The sequence below is a fragment of the Octodon degus genome, unplaced genomic scaffold, assembly GCF_000260255.1.
Source record: "Octodon degus isolate 3935 unplaced genomic scaffold, OctDeg1.0 scaffold00222, whole genome shotgun sequence".
Lineage (NCBI taxonomy): Eukaryota > Metazoa > Chordata > Mammalia > Rodentia > Octodontidae > Octodon > Octodon degus.
This window is the reverse complement of record NW_004524798.1, coordinates 1,569,930-1,593,816: the sequence shown is the minus strand read 5'-3', so window position 1 is coordinate 1,593,816 and position 23,887 is coordinate 1,569,930. Positions and strand designations below refer to the sequence as shown.

The window sequence follows — 23,887 nt, the reverse complement described above, 5'->3', positions numbered from 1 at the left end:
AACGACGTAGTCAAGTCAGTGAATGGCCCAGCTCCCTCACAGAGATCCTGGTCTCCCTCACCCGCAGAGGGCACCCTGGACGCAGCAAGCCTCCGGCCCCCGTACGCCCCGCCCCTGGCCCGGCCACAAGGCACCGCCCACCTGCAAAGGCCACGCCCCTGACCCGCCCCTGACAGTCCCGGCTCCGCCCCATCCCAAGGCTCCCCTGCCTGCTCACATACGCCCCTAGGCCCCGCCGGCCCAAGGCCCCACCCACCAGCAAAGCCCCGCCCACGGCCCGCCGTCACGTGACGGACCCGGCTCCAGTCTGTGGCGGTGGCCGCCGCGCGGTATTCGTCATGGAGCTGGTGCCGCGGAGCTGTCCGGGGCTGCGGTGGCTGCTGCTCTTCCCGCTCCTCCTGGGCCTCGGCACGGGTATGTTCTGGCAGAAGGCGCACCAACGGCCGGTGCCTCCTTCTGCCTTCTGGAGGGTGAAATTTTGTTAGTGGCTCTATGCTTTTTAAATACAAATTTCTTTGCATGGTTTTTACCTCCCTTAATCCCTGTTGGTTTTGACCTCACTTTTTTTTTTTTTTTTTTTTTTTAATCCAAGTGCCAACCTGGACCACATAGCCAGAGGCCCTGCCTCAAAAACACACAGAAAAAGTACGACTCGGGGAGACCGCTGAGCGAGCGTTCCGCCCAGCCCGCAGGCTGGCTCCTGGCCTGAGCCCAGAGCCGAGCGCTCGCGGAGCCCCGCGCTGGCCTCGGAGCCGCGCCAGGGTGCTCGGCAGTTCTCGGGAGGACAGTGGGGTCGCCTGGCCCTCCACTGTGCCCGGGACGTGTAAAGGCAGCTGCCCCCCACATTTGAACAGTGGGCCCAGGGTTTAGATTAAGAGGGCTGATCGGCGTGAGCCTTGTGTGACAGTTTCTTTTGTTGTTGTTGTTTTTGTGTTTTGAGACAGGGTCTTGCTGTGCAGTTCAGGCTGGCTTTGAACTCACTGTGTAGCCCACGCTGGCCAGGGACTCATAGAGATGCTCCTGCCTCAGCTTCCCCAGTGCTGGAATTATTGCCGCAGACTATCACTGCCAGCCCTTATTTTGGAGATTTTCTAATCTGTCATTTTCAAAGAGACTGTAATCTCATGTGACTTTGTAGAGTCTTGTAGCCCTATGTGTGATTTTTCTACCCATTCTGTTGCACTTCCTGGTTTCTTTTTCTTTTATTTATTATTCTTTTTTTTTTCCCCTTCCTGGCTGAAAAGGCTTGAAATTTGAGAAAAGAGGAAGTAGGAGGCAGAGAAGTCAGTCACCAGGTCCTCTTCCTACCATCCTTTCTCTTCTTTTGACTCTTCTTTTGAACGGTCTCCTAGAGCTACCCTTGGACTCCTGCCTCAGCCCTCCCTGAGTGTGGCTGGCTACACCATTTGCCACCACACTTAGCCTATCATCTTTTTTTTTTAATCAGGTCCTCCCTCTGTAGTTCACACTGGCCTTTATTTAACTCACTATTGTTGCCCAGGCTCACCTTGAACTCATGGCCTCAGCCTCCTGAATGCTGGGATCACAGACACACTCCACTGCACCCCACTCTTGCCTATCATGTGTGGTTTTTTTTTTTTTTTTTTTTGTTTTTTTGGTGGAACTGGGGATTGAACTCAGGCCCTTGTGCTTGCCAGGCAAGCACTTATTCTACTGAGCTATCTCCCTGGCCCCTTGCCTATCTTTTTTTTTTTTTTTTTTTTTTTTTTTTTTGCCTATCATCTTTTAACATTACCTTTGAAAAAACAAAGTCTGCCAACAAGATAGTTCAGCGGCTGAAACACCTGCCTGGCAAGCACAAGGTCCTGAGTTCAATCCCTGGTATGGAAAAAAAAAAGGTCAACCAGTGGCTTTTGAGAAAAATTATACTGCAATTTGAATGTTGTTACTTCAGGAAAAGGTGACATAGAAGATGTACTTAACCTGAGCTGGGTGTGGAGGTACATGGTACTCTGTGATCCTAGAATTTCAGAGGCTGAGGTAGGAGGATTTTAAGTTCAAATCCAGTGTGGGCTACTTACCAAGACCTTGCCTCAGACAAATAAAAAATAGTTAACCTGACCTTTTCCAATACATGTTTTACAATACATGGAGCTGTTGATCCAATTTTAAAAAAAGTCATTGAGTTGGAAATGTTGTCGTGCCCTTGCTCTATCTGTGCGAGGCCTTGGGGTTTGATCCACAGCACTGCAAAAGCCAGAACAACAAAAACATTACAGAGGGCTGGGGAGATAGCTTGGCAGGCTAAATGCCTGCCTGGCAAGTGTAAGGACCCGGGTTCGATCCCTGGTACCACATGCTGTGCCAGCCCTGGAATCCCCTGTGTGTCATGCTGCCCCTGACACCAGGCATGGTGGTGCACACCTGTAATCCCAGCACTGGGAAGGCTGAGACAGAAGAATCACTATGAGTTCAAGCTGTGTAGTGAGACCCTGTATAAAAAATAAATAAATAAAAAATTACAGAAAGGCTCAGAGGAAAGTGTAGAAACCCCGGCTTTCTACAACACTATTCCATCTGGCTTCTTTTTCATGACTAAGGTTCTTTTTTCTTTATCTCCACAATATATTGGAACAGGCAAATGGCCCAGAATATGAAATATTAATCAGTAGGTTACATGGCCGTCTCTCTGAGGCCTGGAATTCACGTGGGTGTCAGAGCTTCCCCAGGAAAATGATGGTGAACTTCCATTTCAGGAGCTGCCGTTGGCTGGTGGGCAGAAGAGGGCAAGGAAGTATGGGATTATGTCACTGTCCGAGAAGATGCCCACATGTTCTGGTGGCTCTACTATGCCACCAACCCTTGCAAGAACTTCTCGGAACTGCCCCTGGTCATGTGGCTGCAGGTAAAGACCTCTGTCCTGCCCTCAAGTAGGGACCCACACCTGCTGCTTGTGCCTCTTGGCTTGTTCACAGCTCAGCGCTGGGGGGCTGACTGCATCCCTCTAAGGGAGGCGGAGGCTGGGATGCGGCCAACCTACTAAGTTACAGGGGAAAGGGGACCTAGCTAGCCTTTGGCCTGGGTCTTGTCTTTTCTTTTTTTGGTGGAACCGGGGATTGAACTCAGGCCCTTGCGCTTGCCAGGGAAGCACTTACTCTACTGAGCTATCTCTCCAGCCCCGTGACCTGGGCCTTTTCATGTGGAGTTGCAGGAAACTTAACTGAAGCTGCCAGTAACACACTTGACTCTGATAGAAACTGTTTGGAAAAGTTCCAAAGCAAAGACTGAGGCCCCTCAGCACCCCTTCCAGAGTCCTGCCTTGGACTGGAAGGTCTTGCCCCACAAGGCTCATCTCTGGATAGATCTTCTACTGGCGTTTTATGTTAGTATGAATGTGAGGCTCCAGCCTTCTCCCTGAGTTTGCTTTTTTTTTTGGTACTGGGAATCAAACTCATGTCTTTGTGCTTGCCAGACAGGCGCTATGTGGCGGGGCTGTATCCCTAGGCCGTAGGTTTGCTTTTCACACTGAACTCTGTGAGCCAGCTGTAGGCACAGGCAGGGATCCTGCCTGCATTTCTGAAACATCTGTCTGGGGCTGTAGGCACTGGCCACCAACCCCAGGGAAGGGTAGAGGAAGAGGAAGATGTGGGCAGAGCCCAGCGGGGCTCCAAGGGGCTCCTAATAAGCACCCACCCTGGTACTCAGCTTCTGGGCGCAGCCCTGGCTTTTACCTCCCAGCCCCGCTGAGGACTTCCTGCTGAGCTAGAGTGTAGATAGATTTTCTCTCATAAGATCTTCACATGGCTCTCTCAGGGGGGACTGGCTCTCAGGACTTGGGCAGGAAAATGCTCCGGTAGCCCACAGTGTCAGCCCTGGTCCAACTGTGGAGAGGAGCTGCAGCGAAGCTGTGTGGGGGAGAGATGGGTGGGGCTGCTGAGCCAAGGCCTGCTGGGCAGGAGGGAGACATGGGTCTTCAGAGCCAGTTCAGCCACTGTCAGCCGGGTGACACACTTCCCTTCTCTGGGCTTTCATTTTCTAAATTGGGGGGATTTTGGTGGTTTTCAAAAGTATTGTTCCTGAGCAGGACTGTTTCTTCACGTTCAGTGAAATCTTACATTTGGCATCTCCTGCAGAGCAAAGCCAAAGTGCTAGGGCCAGGGCAGGTCAGGGTCCCGTGTCCTATGTGTGTGACCTCCTCTTGGTCCCTGGCTGCCCACTGGGTATTTTCCTGGCTTTCCAGAGAACAATTTGAAAAAACACTGAATTTCAGAAATTGTGATTCTTTGGTTCACTGTGGCATCATTTAAACTGAATTAGTTCCCTGTGTTATGAATTTTTTTTTTTTTTTTTTTGCCAGCTCAGCCCACCCTGAGGGCAGGGCTGGCATGGCATATGGTGCTGGGGATCAAACCAAGGTCCCTGCACACTGCCAAGGTACCTACATGCTTGCCTAAGCTTGCCTGCACAGGCGTTTTAGACTGCTGAGCTATCTTGCTGGCCCCTATCACTGTGTTTTAAAACCAGGACATTTTGTTGCTCTTACCAAAAATTAGGAGATCAAGCACCTTGTAACCTAACTGCAATGTCCTCAAAGCTGCATGGTGCAGTGTCCTCCTCTCAGAGAGGACAAGGGCTCTGGGGACATGGAGCCTCTACTCCCACCTGAGTCTCCCTGCTGGTTACTGGCCTCTGCATGGCCCAGGAGGTCATCTAGTTTGTGACCTGCTATTAGGTAAACCTTTGGCCTGAGATATTCTGTGAAGCTGAGCAACTAAGACACAAAATTGCTCTTTTCTCTTTCCCCAGAGGCACAAAGGTAGAAGAAAAAGAAATGATTAGGAAAGAAACAATTAGGAGATGCATTTTAGCAGCCTGCCAAGGGCTCAGGCACCCACGGCTGGATGGGGTGGGGAATCTTTGAGAACTGAGGTCATACTGAATTGAAGTAAATGGGTAGCAAGCTGTTTGGGGCAGACTTTCAAAGTGTTTCATTTGGTCCACTGACACATTTACCATCTTCCTGAGTTCGGGGAGCCCTGGGCCCAAGTAATAACTCCTCCCAAGGTTCTGGATAAAAGATTTTGCAATTTTTTTTTTTTTTTTTTTTTTTTTAAACAGAACAGAAGCTTACTCCTGACAGTTTATCTTTGCCAGGGGGAGAAGGAGACAGAGGGTTGCCTGCCACCACCCTTGCTTCCCTGAAGCAGCCTGAAGAGTGGTGTTTCTCCCACACCAGCCGCTTCAGAGTCTCAGTTTCCCTTTTGCTTTGATCCTGCTGATCCTATTAGGTTCACTAGGAAAAAAAGGTCCTGGCTTTCATTGAGGGCATATACTAGATTTTAATTTATTGCCTATTGCATTTTGTTGCCTGAGCGTTTTCTACTGTTGCCATATAATCTTTCATGATCACCGGTTTGCGACTCCGGTGGCATTGTTATGCATCCTGCAGATGTGGTTTACTAACCCAGTTCCCTACTCTGTGGCTGTGAAGTTGCGCCCTTCCTGTCCTTGGTGTTGCTGTAAATGGCTGTGATGACCGCGTCCAACTCAACTGGTTTGTGAACTTTGAGCCCCTGTGTTAGGGAATCTTAGGCTCCTCTTCAGCACAAAGTACAAAGGCCTGATTTTATCTGGCCCCAACTTTGTGTGGGCGGCCTCTCCCTGCAGGGGTCTCTAGCTGTCCTCCAGCCCGCCCCTAGCCACGCCTTCATCAGTCTGTCATTTTCTTTGCTTTAGATTTCCCTAGGCAAATTGTCCTGGCTTCTATCGTGCGGGAGTGATTATTTCCTTTCGTCATTCCTTCTCTCCCTTTCCTGCTCATCCTGTTGTGCACCGAGAGCCCCGGTAATTTTCTTCTAGGCCCAAGGACTCTATGTTCATCCCGGCTGGTAATGCTGTCCTCATTGCCTCTTCCTGTTGGTCAGCTAGCTCCTTCCATTTTGCCAGAGAAACTCCTCTGCCCATCTGTCTCCTGAAGAGATTCCTCCCATGACAGGCAGATGGTCCATCCCTCCTGCCTGTCTTGTTTGAGCTCATCCTTTCTCTCCCCACAGCCCATCCAGTCAGAGCCATAGAACATCTTTCTGTCATGCTTTGGGGTCTGCGGCACCTTGGTTAAGTCCAGAACCCTGTCTCTTCCCTGTTCCTTGATGTCTACAGTTCGGGGTGCTCCTGCCTGGGCCTTGCACATTTACTGTGTTACATATGGGTCCCTTTGTTGATCCACAGGGGTTCAGAAGAGACAGTCTCCCATTTTTACTGAGAAAAGGTTCCCAGAGTCCAGTCTTTGTAGATGCCCAATTGCTGAGTTGCCACATCCCCTCAGGCTTTACTGCCCTTTCAGGAAAAGGGTTTGGGTGAGATGTTTCTGCAGGTCTCTTCTAGCACTGAAAGTCTGCAGGCCTGCATCAGGCCGAGCCTGAGGCACAGAATCAGGAGGCTAGAAGGTTCCTGGAAGGGTCTCAGCCCCCCTCAGTCCTTTCAAAGAGAAGGCCTTCAGCAGCTGCCAGGGGAACCTGGTGGGTATAGACACTGCTGGTCACCAGACAGGTTGGGACTTTTATGCAGGGTGACCGAGCTGTCCCTGAATCATAAGTCATTTCTAGTGACTATGTCCATCCTTGTAGCAAATAACATTTGACTACATTTTCTCTTAGTTTTGTCTCATTTTCTTTTTCTCTTGTGCAGGGCGGTCCAGGCGGTTCCAGCACTGGATTTGGAAACTTTGAGGAAATTGGACCGCTCGACAGTGGCCTGAAACCACGAAAAACCGCCTGGGTATCATTAGGGTCCTCCTCCCGCCCCCCATTGCACCTGCCCAGGAGCCTCTCAGGCCAGGCCCACCTGGTCTTGCCCAGCGGGGGTGGGGCCACAAATCTGGCAACCCATCCCACTCACCTTTCCTGAGGCTTTGGGCCCCTGTCTTGTCTACTCAGGCTTCTCCATGTCTCGGGACAGCTTATCCACCTGCCCCCACAAACCTGCTCTGGCCGGATATCCAGAGCGCTGTCCTTCTCTGCAGCCTCACCCTTCTCATTTTACTTCCTTGCTAAGCTTACCTGTGGGCCCTGCTCAGCCTCTGCACCCAGGTGCACAAAACCACAAACCTGAGTCGATGCTCCTCCAGGCCACCACCACTTTTGCTGTGCACCCTTACTTGCTTCTCCAGCAATAGCTGTCACCAGGGATGTTCCTGGCTCTGCTCCAGCTCCTTCTCCTCAGGAGCTAACCTGTTCAGTCTGTTTTTGTGCCTTCCTCTCATCTTGGCCTAAAACGTTCCTTTGGTAACAGTAGCAGAGGGCTCCGCTAGCTGGCCCCCAAGCTTCCCGGATGTGAGGGCAGTGAAGCTGGACAACCAGCCTGAAGGAAGAGGGAGGCCCAGGGGCCAGGCCTGGTCCTGCCAACCTTGTGATCCTGGTTAAGCCCTGGCCCCTTTCTGGGCTAAGATTTCCTGGCCTCTAAAGAACATACCAAGACTCTTCCATTGCTGGGGAAGTAGCTCCAAGACAGAGCACGTGACTAGCATGCCTGAGGCCCAGGCTGGGCTCAAATTTGTGATCTTCCTGCCCTGGCCTCCCAGAATACTGGATTACCAGTGTATGCCACAACACCCAGAAATGCATACATTAAAATAAATAGAGCTGGATGTAGTGGCATATGCATATGCCTTCCAGATGCAGATTTATTTATTTATTTATTTATTTTGAGACAGGCTATTCACTGCATAGTTCAGGCTGGCCTGAACTCACAGTGAACCCAGGCTGAACTCAGGTAGCACCAATCTCCTGGCTTCAGCCTCCTAACCACTGAGATTATAGGTGTACACCACTGCACCAGACCAGATGCAGAATTTTTAACTCAACTGCCTTGGAAGAGGTAGTAGAATTAAGTGTACTCCTGCACTGGACAGGGAACCCAGGCCCAGGCGGAAGTGATTCTTTTGGAAGCAGACTCCTGAGTGATGTTCAGACCTCGGGGGACCCTCACAGGCAGACCCTGCCCCGTACGGCCTGCGCCAGCAGTGCAGCCCTGTGTGTGAAGGGGGCCGGTGTAGCATCTCTGATCCCCAACTGCCTGCCCATCTCTCCTGTGTGCCTCACCCTGTGTTGGCTGCACCTTGCATTCCTGTCTCTTTTTTCAAAAATCCCTTTGAACAACAGGTTTCATCACTGCACTGCTGAGCTCTGTGGTAGGAGGCTGAGCTCCGAGCAGCCGGTTGATCGCCCCTTCTGCTCTGTGCCATGTAGCTCCAGGCCGCCAGCCTCCTGTTTGTGGATAACCCGGTGGGCACCGGCTTCAGTTATGTGAACACGACCGACGCCTATGCCAAGGACCTTGCTACGGTGGCTTCGGACATGCTGGTCCTCCTGAAGACCTTCTTTGATGGCCACAAAGAATTCCAGGTACGCAGAAACTGGGGAACAGCTAAGGAAAGGAGAGGAGAAGAACTACAGCACGTTCTTCAGGACTGGCAGCAGTCCCAGCAGTTGCTGCCTGGCAGATTTCAGCAAAGGCCCTTTGCTTAAAGATAGTCTTTAAGCTGGGCATGATGGCACATACCTGTAGTCGCAGCACTGGGGAGGCTGATGTAAGAGGGTTGACATGAGTTTGAGGCTCTCCTGGGCTACATAATGAGATCAAGACCAGCCTGAACTGCATAGTGAGAAGTTTTAGCATGAAGTAGTGACTGTGGTGTCAGTGTTCTAATCATATGGGGAAACACGCGAAAGCAGGCTTCTTCTGTATGGCTATTACACACAACACAAATTTGTAATTACTTGGTGTTAGTGAAAAGGCAAGTTGCAGTATTTAATTCTTTGTAAATATCTTTTCTTGTTAGACAATTCCATTCTACATTTTTTCCGAGTCCTATGGAGGAAAAATGGCTGCTGGCATTGGTCTGGAGCTCTATAAGGTAATAGGGAAGATACCTTTGTTGTGGTGGTTTGGACAGATTCCTTTGGCAATCTGATTATGATTCTTTTGGCATTCACCTGATAAGGGTTATATTTTGAATAGGGTCTTGTACATGCAGAGAGGTAGTAAGTCTTAGTAGTCACAGGGCTGGGGAAGTAGCTCCGAGACAGAGCGCCTGACTAGCACGTCTGAGGTTGGGCTCATACTTGTGATCTTCCTGCCCCGGCCTCCCAGAGTGCTGGGATTACCAGTGTGTGCCACCACACCTAGCAATGCATACTTTAAAATAAATAGAAGGAGCTGGACATAGTGGCATATGCATATAATCCCAGCCCTCTAGAAATGGAGGCAAGAGGATTTCTCTGAGTTTAAGGTCAGCCTGGGCTACATGAGTGAGGGTCTTACTGCATAGCAAGACCCTGCCTCCAAAAAAAATAAATAAATAAACAATAAAGAGAGAAAGAAAGCACAGTAGCTGGGTGTGATGGGTCAAACCTGTAAGCCCAGCACTTGGGAAGCTGAAGCAGGAGAATCATTGCGAGTTTGAAACCAGCCTGGGCTACAAAGTGAGCTCAAGGCCAGCCTGAACTGCATAGAAAGAACCTGTCTCAAAAAAAAAAAAAAAAAAAAGCAAGCACAGAGGCCTGAGTTGCTTGTCCTTAGGCCTCACCTCCACCCTTACAGAAGTCTTACAGATGCCTCTAGACCTTCAGTGGCCTCCCAAGGAGCCCCAAAGCCCTTGGGAGAATCGTGGCTCTCAGGGTGAGGGGGACAGACCCACGTAGCCCACGAGCAAGGCAGAGGGATGCTAAGCGGTGCCTCCCTGCTCTGCCAGTAGCAGCAGGAGAGAGCTGCCCTGGCTCCTGGCTGGCGACTGTGATCTGCTGATGCCCAGGGAGTCTTGCCAGGGCAGCAGGGGTCTACGCTCAGGCAAGGCAGCATGGAAAGCCTATCTCTGCTGAGGCAAAGGTGGAGCCCCGTCTACCCTCAGCACAGTGTTTCTTGGCTCCTCTTCAGGCTGTTCAGCAAAGAACCATCAAGTGCAACTTTGCTGGGGTTGCTTTGGGCGATTCCTGGATCTCTCCTGTTGGTAAGTATGCATGTTGGGGCATTTCTTTCCTCCCACTTCCTGGGGCTTTGGATTGCATCATCCAGATCAGAGTATGAGGCAGCAGAATTTTCTGGGTCTTTAGAGAAGTCAGCATAGAACACGCCCATCCCAGGAGACCCCAAGAAGGGAAGAACTCATTTCTAGAGCACCCTCCACTGGGCTGACTTCTTTTATTTGTGTGTCTCAACAAAGGAATTGAATTTTTCGGTTGGAGACGCTGCAAAGGCTCAGCAAGGTGCTGAGATGCCCCCTTTGATACACAGAACAGGCAGCCTAGTAAGGATGCAAATCAGGCTGCTTAGCGCAGCCCCGGCAAATCTGTCAGCTTGTCCACTCCACCAACCCGGTGCTGGTATGAGAGTGTGGCACATGGGGTGACATTTCCAGTGCTCATGCTGCAGGCCAGACAAGGTTGTCATCTGGTCTTGCAAGTTGTAGGTCTGAGTTTCACAACTGAGCATCCTTGTGGGAAGCCCGGCTAGCAGGTGGCCGCGCTGAGGTGTCGGGTGTGGCTGCAGACGTCAGCAGAACCCTTCTAGGTGGAGCCGATGGCCAGGGTGGCACAGCCTCAGCACAGTGACATCTGGGGGAGCCCTTGTTGAGGGCGCTGTCTTGTGCCTTGGAGGGTGTTTGTCAGCAGCCACCCTGGCCTCTGCTGTGAGGCATCAACGGCACCACTGCAGGGTGACAGGCAGAAGAAGGCTCTCCGGGTGTTGCCAGGTATCCCCTGTAGGAAGCATCATTCCTGGTACAGAAACGCTGCTCCGACCTAGCAAAAGGTGACTTTTCACAGGCAAGACCAAACCTCCAAACTTCAGTGTTGGAAATCAGAAAGGAAGTGGGCTAGAGGAGAGGACAAGGGAGCCGAGCAGGACCCGGCTGCCGGCTCCTGCGCCTGCGCCTTCACTGGGCGGTGGTCGCCTGGACGTGAACAGCAATCTAAAGGCGCATTTGTAATTTGTGATGTGTGACTGCAGCTCAACTTTTGAAAATAATAATTTATAAAAGGTAATATTTTTCACCCAAAAGATAAGGACTTGGCTGGTTACAGAGCGGGGTCCCCAGTGGGCTTGGGTGTTCCGAGGCTCTTGGGATGACTGCCCCTTGCCCTCCTGCATCCTGCACGCAGAGGTCTGGCTTTCCTCTCCAGTCACCCTCACTGGAGCACAGACAAGAGTGTCTGTGATGCGCAGCACAGCACTGCTTACGCTTCCGGCGGGGCCTTCGCACAGTCAGCATAGCTCGGGACACTGCGCTGAGCAACGTCCCCTGGCCCTTACAAAACTCCACATAGGAGATGCTGTTATTATACCAGTTGTGTCGGTGACGAAACTGAGACTTAAGAGAGGTTAAGCAACTTTGCTAGAGTTGCACAGCCCTAAAGCAGAGCTGAGATTAAAACCAGGCAGCAGGTGTGGAGTCTGGGCACTGAGCACTGGTCTGCAGCTTCTGCCTGACCACGAGGGCCCACCTCATGGCACCGTAAGGGGGGTTCTTTTGTCTTTCTGAGACAGGGTCTCCCTACGTAGTGCGGGCTGGCCTTGAACTCCCTTTGTAGCCCAGGCTGGTCTCAAACTTGCATCAATCCTTCTGCCTCAGCCTCTCAAGTGCTGGGTTTACAGGCTGTGCCACTGTGCGGTTCAGTAAGTGGTGTTCATCCTGCCCAGAATCTGCCATTTTTTTCCTTGCCATGACCCGCCTTACCTTCCAGTCCAGATTTTTTTTTTTTTTAAACAGGGTCTCACTATATAGCCCAGGCTGGCCTCAAACTTATGGCATGGTCCTGCTTCAGCCTCCTGAGTGTTGGGATTACAGGTGGTGCCACCATGCCTGGCATGCTCTTAACTTTTAAGTGTTACCCCATTAGTAAGAAGACCATCATAGAACCTAGGCCTCTAGTTATGGAGATAATTGTGAGCCCAAATCAGCCTCCCTAATCTTTTATTTGAGACAGGGTCTCACTATGCTGTTCAACCTGGCCTTGAATTCACTGTGTATCCCTGGCTAGGCTCAAACTCATGGTGATCCTCCTGCCTCAGCCTCCCGAGTGCTAGGATTATAAGCATGTGCTACAACACCTGGCTTTAAACCTCTTTTCTTTGTTTCTTTAAAAAAAAAAGTCTTTATTTATTTGGTGCAGGGTCTCTCTATGCAGCTTGGACTCATAGTGAGCCTCCTGTCTCGCCTTCTCTAGCACTGGGATTACAGACATGCACCACCACGCCTGGCGGGGCTGGCACAGCATTCAGTACCGGGGATCAAACCTGGGTCCATGCGCTTGCCAGGCAGGTGCTTAGACCACCAAGCTATCTCCCCAACCCTAAATCTCTTTTCTTTATAAAGTTAAAAAGATAAAGTATTGCCACCTGTCCTCAAGCACTGTTTTTCGAGGAAGAAGTACTGCTGATTCCATCAACGATTGTTGGTGGCAGGGACCCTGCTGGGCACGAGGCCAAGCCACCCAGATAGACTCCGTATCTGGCCTGGGGCTGCGCTGTCACCCAGAACACAGGGCAGTCTCAGTGCTTCAGCCTCACACAGCCAGCGAAGTGCAGATGAATTCAAATTCCAGTTTTAGATTTTCAGAGGCGCCGCCCGTCCACCTTTCAAATGCGCAGCAGATGCGGGCTGCTGTTGCCCGTCATCTTGGAGCCCCCAGGCACAGGGCATTTCTGACACTGCGGCAGACTGCACTGGGCAGAACAGGTCTGCGTTGGGTTGGCAGTCGCAGTCCTGCCCCGTGTGGTGCAGAGGCTTCCTCAAGCAGCAGTGCTGTCCGCGTACAGTGTCGGTGGCCCTTTGGAGGCCGCAAGGACAGCACTGAGCCGTGGCTGCAGAGCCTGCGGCTGGCAGGCAGATCCAGATTATTTGCTCTCTGCCCCTTTCCAGAAGGTTTGCCGACCCCTGCTCTAGATCAAGCAGGGGCTGGGGATGCGCCGGAGAGCCGCAAATGATTCTGGTGGCGCATACTTGGAATCCCAGCACTCTCGAGGCTGAGGCAGGAAGATCCTGAGTTCAAAGCTGACCTGGTCTACGTAGAGAGTTCAAGGCCAGCCCGGGCTGGGTAAAAGATCCTGGGTTTTTTTGTATGTTTCTTTTTAAAGTAACAAACAAAAAAATACACCAAGTGATTTTGTATTTCACGAAACGAAGGCATAGGCTTGATGGTTCAGCTGGAGAGCTGAATGCCAGCTAGACCACAGGTCTCCTGTGCCTGCATTTCTCAGGGGGCACTCTGAAGAGTGCGGTCCTGTGAGTGCTGCGCGGGGGGCGCTGCTCGCCTGAGTTTTGGAAGCCCTGAACACTGGCCTTATTTTGTCAGGGTCCACAGCTATATTGAGGCTGAGAAGTCCTGCAGTAAAGGAACGGACTGTGCGTAGCCCCAAAGCATTTAATCATTCTTCCTCATACCTGCATTAAAATCCTGTGAACTGAGATTACTTGACACATGCTTCCAGAGCCCTGGCCAAGGGAGCTGTTGACGTTCTCAGATGTGCTTTGTACCTGGAGACCCTCGATACTTTTGCTTGTTTCTATTTTTGCTTTTGAGACAGGGACTTCCTGTGTATTCAAGGCTGGCCTTGAATTTATGGCAGTCCTCCTGCCTCAGCCTCCTAGGTGCTAGGATTACAGGTGTGTGCACTATTGCTGGCGAAACCCTTGATACTTGATCCACATACCTCTCGTGTCGTGTGTCTCACCTAGTGACACGGTACCTGTGGACTTAACCAGCTCAGCTCGCTGTTGTCTTGCTCCTGTTTGCGTCTCCTAGAGCCACTTGCTGCCCCCAGGCCCTTCAGAACTTCTCAGTGTGGCAGAGAAGTAGAACTGAGCTGGTTGGCAGGATGGCCGTGACACTGGGGTTGCAAACCTGTTAGGTTTCTTCCTTAAACAGAGTGAATAGAGTACAAAGTAGAGATGTGAGGGTGGAGAATTATTTCAAGCTGTCAGGAAGCCTAGAAGCGTGCAGGTCCCAGCCTCGCCCTGTATACCCATCGCCTGCCTCTGGGGATGCATCACTGGCTGTGACACATTGGCTGGCCTGGGCTGGGCCGGGTCAGAGGGGTCAGGAGCGTGCCATTCCATTCCTCAGTGCTGCAGAAGAAAGGCTCCGCCCTGCCCCGACTGCCAGCACTGCCAGCAGCCGAGCTGATCTGTCGCCTGCCTTGTGCAGGGTGGTGGCTCCAGAGCCTCAGAGCATAAGCCCCTAGGGCGTCTGGCTGTGGAGGGGAGCTCTTGGGCATCAGCCAGCACACATTTAATTTGTGCCTATGCGATTTTCTTCAGATTCGGTGCTCTCCTGGGGACCTTACCTGTACAGCATGGTAAGTGGGTGGCTCCCCAGCTCCACGTCCTCTGACAAACAGCCTGGCTGACCTCTCTGGCCCTGACCTCTTCTGTCCCTGGTAGGAGGAAGCCAGGTCACTTTGGATGGTTGACACTGTTCCTGAGGGACTGTTGGTCTGTCCTGTGTAGCAGGTGGCACACTTATTACATTTTTGAGGTGTAACAATCACCCTTCTCAAATTGGCTAACTTTTTATTATGAAAATGTTCAGCCAGGCCCCGTGGTGCCTGCTGGTAGTGCCAGCAGTCTGTGAGGCTGGAAAAGGGTAATCACAAGTTTGAGCCCAGCCCGCGTAACTTAGTGACTTAGCAAGCCCTGTCTCAAAGTAAGGAATAAAAAGGCTGGCGTTGTAGCTTACTATGAAAGGCCCCAAGTCCCTTCCCCGGTACAAGAAAGGAAGAAAGAAAGAAAGAAAGAAAGAAAGAATTAATTCTCAGATATTTCCCAGGGTTAAGGGGTCGCTGTGAACACCCATGTGTCTGCCACCTTGGTTCACTTAACATTTTACTGTACTCCTTCCTGTCGAGCTGTGTGAGCTCCCTGCCCATGGCTGGCTCTGGCAGTACCAGATGTGTGCTTCTGAATAAAGCAGGCCGCTTTGTTCTTGCGTTCCAGTCTCTCCTCGATGACACAGGTCTGGCTGAGGTGTCCACCATTGCCGAAAAGGTCCTGGCTGCCGTAAACAGTGGGCTCTACAAGGAGGCCACCCGGCTATGGAATGAGGCAGAAATGGTCATTGAAAAGGTAAAGGCGGAGCCTGGGTGTCCCTGTGGGTGCAAAGGCTATGGCTTGTGGGGTGGGGACTGGGGGTCTGTCCTGGGTCTCTCCAGGTCTCACTATGTAATCCATGCTGACCTTAAACTCCCTGGGTAGCCTAGGCTAGCCTCAAACTCTCATGGATCCTCCTGCCTCAGCCTTCCAAGTGCTGGGATTACAGGTGTGTGCCACCAAGCGAAGCTACGTCCGAGTAAATTTTTTTTTTTTTTATTTTTTTCTGGAACCAGGGATTGAACTCAGGCCTTTGCACTTGCCAGGCACGCACTTACTCTGCTGAGCCATCTCCCTGGCCCCTGTCTGAGTAAATTTACATGGCTAAAGCTAACCTTGAAAATCTCTCTGCCTTTTTGTTTTGCAACTTTGATGGTAGAAAAAGAAAACAGACAGCCAACTGTACTTGTGTATTTCAGAATGCTGATGGGGTGAACTTCTATAACATCTTAGCCAAAAGCACTCCCAACTCAGCCATGGAATCCAGCCTAGAGTTCATGCCCAACCATGTAGGTGAGTAAACCTAGATGCCGTTAGTCCTGCCTTAGTCTCCTGCAATAAGAAACCCATCTGTGGCACGTCAGATAGCTCAGTGGATTAAAGCACCTGCTTAGACAGACACGGGGACCAGGGTTCAACCCCCAGCGTGCTGTGCCACCCAGATCCCGCCCCCCAGGGCCTGCTGAGATGAGACTGAGACTGGGCGTGGTGGTGCACACCTGTAATCCCAGCGCTTGGGAGGCTGAAAACAGGAGGATCACTGTGAATCTGATCTGTGTAGTGAGACTCTGTAGACCCTGTACTAAATACATTAAAGGAAAAAAAAAAAAAACCATCTGTTTTAAAGCCTTTTTAATGTATAATTTGCACAGCATAAAAGTGACCCATTTTAAGGGTATGACGCAATTGCTTTTAGCATATTCACTGACTCGCACAGTCATCGCCATAATCCAGTGTTAGGACACCTCTGCCATCCCCCTGAGATCCCACAAGTCTATTTCCAGCCAGTTCTCTTCCCTTTCCCAGCCCCAGGCAACCACTAATCTGCGTCTTCTTACATTTATTCCTCTTCTAAATAGTCTTTATAAATGAAACCACATGATAGTCATTTTTTTTTTTTTTTCTTGCAGAACTGGGGATTGAACCGGGCTAGCACACGCTAGCCAAGCACTCTATCACTGAGTTCACACCTCTGACCCTTTTTATTTTATTCTGAAACAAAATCCTAGTAAGTTTCCCAGGCTGGCCTTGAAGTCATGATTCTCCTGTTCTACCCAGCTGCTTTGAGCAGCTGCAGTTACATGCAGGCCTGTACCACCATGCCTGGCCTACGTTAGCTTTTTGCATCTGGCTTCTGTCATTCAGAGTTGAATTTAGTGGCCTTTTCGCCACCCCAGCTTCGCTTCAAATGCAGAATGCCTGGCTTTGCCTCCGTAAGAAGCCAATAAAGGCCGCAGGATACCCCAGATTCTACCTCTCAGCTGATTTTCCTTGTCCCTTTTGGATAGACCCAGTGGCCCCTCATGTAATACTAACAGATTCTGACTTCTCCCTCCTCCCCTGCCCCTGGAAATCAGGTGACTTTCCCGTGTGAAAGCCTCTTTCTTACTGCACTGCATCTGGGCATCCTGTTCCTAAGCTCTTGACTCATTTTGTGCTGGTTTGGTTCTAGTCCGTCTTTCTCAGCGCCACGTGAGACACCTGCACCAGGACACCTTGAGTCAGCTCATGAACGGCCCCATCAGAAAGAAGCTCAAAATTATTCCCAAGGATTTCTCCTGGGGAGGTACTTATGTAACCCGATTGAGCGTCCTTTGTGAAGTTGGGAAAAGGGAGGTGCAAATCCTGAGCCCTTGATTTGTGGACCGGGCTTTGGTGGTGCTGACGGTATGTTGGGAGTCAAGCAGTATCCCATCCACACTTTCGAAGTGGGCAAGCAGGGCTGGGGTCAGTGACCAACACACTAGGACAGGTTCCAGGGGTTGGTAGGGAGGAGGGTGGGGAGAGACATGACACATGATTGGTTGTGAGTCAGTAATTGTTGAAGCCCAGTTTGGAAACATGAGGATCATTACCCTCTTCTCTTTACCTTGTCAGTTTGAAATTTTAAGGCCAATAAGTCATGTCCAAGACCACAGCTAGCAGCAAGTTAATTTCCACCCAGAGGTCCTTTGAAGGAAGTCAGACACACCCATGTGCGTGGACTGGTTCTGACCAGCTCCCTCTTGCTGGGCTCCCAGGTGTCTTATTGCTGGATGTGGTTTGCCGTGGACTGCTGCTCTCAAGGTCAGAGTATGGAAATACCAGAGTCTGTAGTGACCTTAGCCACCCAGAAATCTGGAATAAGTTCCCACTTAGTCCAGCAGAGAGGCCTTCACACATTCATGACAGGGCCATCATTAGTGTTTCCTACTATAAGGAGGCTTGAACCACTGGTGCTACATACATCACTGTCCTTGGGTGGCTTTCTATTAATTTGATTAGTTAAAAAAGAAAAAAGTGATACAATCAATCCATTTGTCCCACCAGTGGTACAAGCCGCCCAATGGGAGGCACACATATCTCACCAGTGATTCAGGCCTGTGGGAATACATTCAACAAGGAGGATCCTCCAATTTCTGGTGGAAAACACTCCACAAACAATCTGAGCAGATGTCGTGTTTTATGTGTGTGTTCAAGACACCCCTAGACTATGTGATCAGGCGGCCCCTTTTCTCAGATGGCCTCTTGGCAGATGCTGAGGAGCTAAGACTTGACCCTTGTCCTTGCTTCCTTCACGGGCCATCCTGTCCCAAGCTGCAGGCACTAGAGGCTCATCCTAGACCTGGTATCCTCATTCTTCTAGATCACATAGAAGGGCAGGATGTGGTGTTAGAAGCTGCAGAGGGTGCCCACAGCTATGAGGAGCGCGCATGGCGCTGGGCATGCGCAGAATCACAGGAGGGCAGGTGTAGACAGCCTCTTAGGGAATGCGTGCCTTCTGCTCGCCTTGCTCATTTTACCTTCTTGATGGTGTTTTCCAGCCCCAGGGTTACAAGGACCCCCCTTTCCCCAACAAGGGTGGCTGAATGGGCAGGATGAATGTATTTTTGCAACTGATATAGAAAAGCCTCTTGGGCTCCAGATCTTTGTGTGGTTCAGAAAGGACAACCTGCTCTTAGCCACTCTCTTGGTTGCAGTTTATAGTGAAATGTACATAAGGAGAGGCAGCCAGGCCTGAGTTCATGTTGCCGCTCATCACTGAGCAGCTGTGTCCCTTCTCCTAGGCATGTTATAAGTTGAGATGTCTCATTTCTAGAGGTAGTGATGAAGAACAAGTGGGAAGTGCTTCATAGGATGCTTATTTAGCCATATGGCTGGGGAGTAAGTGGTGGCTACGAATAGTACTGCTGTCATTAATGGGATGATATTGGAGGGGAAGAATCAGCAGGAATGCTGTACTGACTGGCTCTTCTTTTGCCTGTGCCTCAGTGGCTTTCCTGAGGGCCAGCTCAAAATTGGCTTGAGTCTGGCTTGGCTTTTTATAAGGCAGCTCCACGTGTTCAGATTTTGGAAGCTGACCCTGGTATTAGCCAGCATAAAAGGAAAACTTTGGCCCCAGAGTACAGTTCAGTCCCTGAGTGAACCTAAAGAGTGCCCTTGGCCTTCGCCCTGCTGACTGCTAGCTCCCAGGTTTCAGTTCCTCATTAAAAATGAAGTCTGCTGCCTTAATTATTTTTCTCTCATCGCTGGGGCAATATACCGACCACCAAAGTTAGAGAGGGAAAGGTTCATTTGGCTCACAGTTTGTAGAGGTTTCAGTCCGTAACCAGCTGGCTCCAAGGCAGAGAGGCACATGGCAGAGGGACAACAGCTCAAGGCTGCAGAAGACGGCCAAAGCAACAAGAGCCGAAAGGGGGAAGCAAGGCTCTTTTCCTCCCTTGTGTTGTATGCAGGCTACCCACGCTAGGGAGGGAGTAGCCCTCACACCTCCTCTGGGCCCCGCTCTTGCAGAGGCTGAAGATGTTTGCAAAGTGAGGACCCTGACGCCCTGCTGAGTTGCTTAAACCTTTAAACTTCTCCAATTGACACAATGAATCAACCACTATAACATTCCACTCCTGGGTCTGTGCCCTAGGCCCTGTCCTCTCACCCTAGGAGTGGAATGTTGAGTCACTTGGGGAAGCTTCTGAACTTCTCAAGCTGACACAGTGTATCAGTCATTACACCCGCCATCCCAAGTACCGGAAGTAATGGTGCTTCCCTTCCACCCAGCTAGCTGAGGCGTGGGTCATTCACTGTCTGTGAAGCTCCTGCCTGCTCACGGGGCTGACTTCTAGGTGCCGGGGCGCAGGATGCTTGGGCTGCAAAGCACCTCTTATTCTGGCACATTCTAAGCTGCTACCTCTGTCCTGCCCTGTGTAGCCCAGTCTTCTTTCGTCTTCATGAATATGGAAGAGGACTTCATGAAGCCAGTTGTCAACATCGTGGATGAGTTGCTGGAAGCTGGGATAAATGTGACCGTGTACAACGGACAACTGGATCTCATTGTGGACACCATGGGTAGGCACCGACTCTACACCAGGGGTGGGAACCTGCGCCAGATATGTCTGCGCTGACATTGACGACCCTGCTGCCAGGAGGAAAGTCAGCTTTTGCTGCTTGAAGACCATGGCTGTTCTGCAAGAGGGAAGCTGAGCACAGCTGTGATCCCTCCTAGGAGCCTGAGCCTTTCTAGGATGTGAGGAATCTGGTTCCTCAGAACCTGAAGCTCCTTAGATTATGATTAAAGCGCAGTGCCTGCCCCCACTACAGAAATTTTCTGGCTATTTAACTGCAGGGAAAACTTTTTTTTTTTTTTTAAAGGAACGGGTCTATAGGATGTCCAGGGTCTCACTACTTGATTGGACTCATAATGATCCTCCTGTTTACAGCCTCCGAAGAGCTGGGATTACAGGCGCATGCCACCACACCCAGTCTCAATTGCTGTCTCAGCACCCCCTGGGGTGGGACCAGCACAGCAGGGCTTGTAATCAACCCCTCCACCCCTGCTTGCAGGTGCTTTAATCCGCTGAGCCATTTGCCGGCCCTGTATTAGTCACTTTCCTGTTGCTAGAACAAAATACCTGACATTCATAGCTTAAAGGAGAGGAAGTTTGTTTTGGCTCATAGTTTCAGAGGTCTCAGTCTCATGCGGTCCACGAGCTTGCTGTGATGTCAGCAGGGCCTGGTGGAGGCCTGGGGACATCCTCAGGAGCTGTGGGAACAGCGGGGCTCAGGCTTTGGCAGGTGCAGCGCTCCTGTTCTCGTAGCGCCAGCAGGCGTGAGTGTTCTGCGCCTTGCACCCAGAAAAGCTAGTTTCTTTCTTGCGCTGCCCAGCTGAGCCTCATTTGGCCTCCTCCTCCCTGACACTGCTAACTTCCTGACTGCCCTATCAGCCTCTAGAAGTCCCTGGTTCCCCTCCTAACAGGCGGCAGCGAGAGAGTTAGTGGCAAAAATAACTAGATCCAGATACTATAAAGCCAGTTTATACCACTACACAGTTTCTCCCTCTTCACAGTTTGTCCCCAGGGTAGCGTGGCTTGTGGTTGGAATATTTCTGCTGCCGCTCCTGTTTTATAGGCACACCAGATGAGAAACTAAATCTTTGCCTGAGGAATCCTGTAAAGTACTTTAGGATAATACGATGGGAATTTCAACCAGGAGCTGAAGGACACGTTTTGGGAAGCTCCTGGTTCAGCAGCCGCTCACGCTGGGCCACCCTCCTTTTCCTTCTCCCCAGGTCAGGAGGCCTGGCTGCGGAGGCTGAAGTGGCCAGAGCTGCCCAAATTCACTCAGCTGAGGTGGAAGGCGTTGTACAGCAACTCCACATCCTCGGAGACCTCTGCTTTCGTCAAGTCCTACAAGAACCTGTCTTTCTTCTGGATTCTAGGCGCAGGTCACATGGTGAGAGGGCGTCACCTTTCATTCCAGGCCAAGGGCCATGCTGAGTGAAGAGCCACAGGCAGTTTACTGTGTGTGTGCCCAGGGCTTTGATGGGTCTTAGGAGTCCTTTGGGCTCAGGGGTGTTTTGCGTTCGCTAGTAGACTTCTGCCCCAGGTTGAGCCTCTCTGATTCAAACATCCAAACTTCAGAATGGCTCCAAATTAATGACTTCTTGAGCGCCAGCAGGATATCACGTACACTTGACCTCCTATGATTTGACGTGGAACCCAGGGGTTTCGACTGCGCAAAATGACCTTGAGCCTGTTGGCAGAGGTGGTGTTGCACTTTGGTCACATTCTCATCATGTGTGTGCAAATATTTCAGTATCTGAGAAACTGAAGTCTAAGAACACTTCTGGTCCCAGCATTTCAGATAAGGGATATCAACAGGTGTGATTGCCTCATTGCTTGGAAGATCAACTCACTCTAAGAGTAAATCCCGCAGTGAGAGTTAATGCTGAACTCTCTGTCCTTTTGAATTTAAACTTGTCAGTAAGGTACTTTCCTCTTCAGTTTGTCCTGGGGGAAGAAGAGAGAAGTTGCCTTTCTCTGGCTATTTGCAGGGAGTGAAAACCAGGGATGATTTCTCTGTAAACTGAGTCACAGAGCATGGCATAAGAGTCCCCAAGTGGTGGTGGCCTGCAGATTTGTTTAGAAGAAGCTTTGAGCCGGGCATGGTGGTGCACACCTGTAATCCCAGCACTCGGGAGGGTGACACAGGAGGATTTCCACGAGTTCGAGGCCAGCCTGGGTGACAAAAGTGAGTTCAAGGCCAACCTGAACTACACTGTGAGACTGTCTCAAAAAAACAAAATCAATAATAAATAGAAGAGGCCTTGAACACCAAAATGAGTCATGCCCCCATTACTGTCCTGAAACACATGCAAAGTGAATGCCCTATTTTCCCTTCAGTTATAGGTTGATAAGGTGGTTTTTCTTGAGCTGGGGAAGATTTTGGAGGCCTCAGTCCTGCCTCCACCTGTGGACTTGCAGAGGACTTAATAGAACCAGTGGCATGGGCTGAGGGTGAAGCTTGGTGGTAGAGCACTTGCCTAGCATATATGAGGCCTGTGGGTTCAAGTCCAAACACTGCAATAAATAAATGGATATTCAAGTTAAACCATAAAAAGCATTAGCAAGAGGCAGAAGGGCCCAGGAGCTTTCTCAGGCAAACACCTGGGTGTCCCCTGACCATTGTGCAGCGCAGGTATTGGGAGCACAAAGGTGAATCCTGTCCTCCAGCACAGAGCAGCAGTTGAACCTATGGCACGCGTGCTGCAGCGTGATGTGGGAATGTCTGAAAGCTCTCAAAGGTTCCCCATCACTGGTCTAGAAGGACAGACAGGCAAAAAGACTGCATAGCATAGGAGAGCAGTGCTAAAATGGGGGTGGTCAGGGAAGTGTCCCCAGCCCTGGCTAGTGGGTGTGGAAGCCCCAGACTACCCTTGATGTGCAGGAGTGAGGGAAGGAAAGAGGAGTGGCCAGGGCGGCACATGCATGAAGCCTGAAGGAGCCTTCAGGGAGGGAGGTTGAGGGGTGCTGGGGAGGTGAAGGCTGGGTGAGGAGGCTTTGTCTAGCATGCTGAGGAGCTCAGACTGTGGCATTGTGGAGGGGTTTTAAGCAAAGGTATGAAGCTCTCAATTTGTCTAGGAAGTAATAGTCTAGCAGCAGGGAACATAGGGAAAGGCTGGGGTAGAGAATTGAAGAGTGAGGCTGTTACAGTAACCCAAGAGAGAGAAAAAAAAAAGTGGATTTGATAATGAATAAGAAAGTATTTAACCACTAGGTATAGTGGTCCACTTCTATAATCCCAGCTACTCTGGAAACTGAGGCAAGAAAATCTCAAAGCCCACCCTGTGTACCTTTCTGAGACCCTGTCTTAAGGCAAAACATTTTTAAAAAGCTCAGTGCCTAACCTGGCTGAGGTCCTGGGTTCCACCCCCAGCCCCCCCCCCCAAAGAAAAGGAAAGGCAGGGGGAGGAATTGGCAGTTGTTTGGGATGCAATGAAATGATGGCTTCCTGATGTCCCCAGAGCAGGCAGAGCCTGGTCTCATCAGGTGCTGCTGCCCACCCAGATAAAGGACTGGATCGCAAACCGTGACTGTGATGTTGGCCCCTGGTTCTCGCACACCCATGCTGGGAGCACTTGGTGCACTGGCAGGTTTGGTGGGTGTGTGGGAAGCCTGGGGACCAGGAGTGAACAGGGAGTAGGAAGAGATAATAGTTTCCTTTAAGAAGAAAGTAAAGGCCTGCTTAGGCAAGCACAGGGACCCCCGACGTTTGATTCCTGACACCACAGGAGCCGGCCGCCAAGACTGGGGGTGGTGGCGCACACCTATAATCCCAGAACTGGGGAGGCTGAGACAGCAAGATCATTACAAGTCTGAGTTGGTAGTGATCACTACTCACTACTAGTGATCCTCCTGTTCTCAGCCTCCGCAGCGCTGGGATTACGGGCATGGCCAGCTCAGTGCACCAGGGGACGGGGCTGGTGCAGTATATGGTGCCGGGGATCGAATCCCCATCTCTGTGTTTGCCTAAGTAGGCACTTAGTCTGCTCAGCTATTCCACCAGCCCCCAAAATAGCCCACCCTTTGAAGAGAGGACAGATGAGGACACAGGGCCCAGGGAAGAGGAGGCACTATTTATGGCTCTGGGGAATCTGGGGAGGAGTTCACAGGGAGTCTGAGAACCAAGCAGTGTCCCCGTGAGCTGCCTTCATGCTCTGGTGTGGGAGTTCAGACCCATTTCCTCTTTCTTGGTAATACACAAAAGAGCCCAGCTGGGGACAGGCTTGAATAGCCCTCAGAGACTGCTACT

General features: G+C 50.9%; 1 protein-coding gene across 1 annotated transcript in view; it reads left to right on the top strand.

Moving 5' to 3' along the window:
• The first annotated feature begins 290 nt into the window (after positions 1–290).
• Scpep1 (serine carboxypeptidase 1) overlaps positions 291–23,887 on the top strand; it is a 25,742-nt gene continuing 2,145 nt past the window's right edge. Inside the window, exons 1-12 of the mRNA XM_004645278.2 lie at positions 291–414; positions 2,718–2,866; positions 6,649–6,738; positions 8,208–8,363; positions 8,801–8,875; positions 9,895–9,967; positions 14,276–14,313; positions 14,951–15,079; positions 15,523–15,616; positions 16,776–16,889; positions 19,508–19,645; positions 20,865–21,028. Of these exons, the coding sequence (XP_004645335.1) occupies positions 339–414; positions 2,718–2,866; positions 6,649–6,738; positions 8,208–8,363; positions 8,801–8,875; positions 9,895–9,967; positions 14,276–14,313; positions 14,951–15,079; positions 15,523–15,616; positions 16,776–16,889; positions 19,508–19,645; positions 20,865–21,028 (1,296 nt within the window). The 5' untranslated portion in view covers positions 291–338. The remainder of the gene's footprint in view (positions 415–2,717; positions 2,867–6,648; positions 6,739–8,207; positions 8,364–8,800; positions 8,876–9,894; positions 9,968–14,275; positions 14,314–14,950; positions 15,080–15,522; positions 15,617–16,775; positions 16,890–19,507; positions 19,646–20,864; positions 21,029–23,887) is intronic.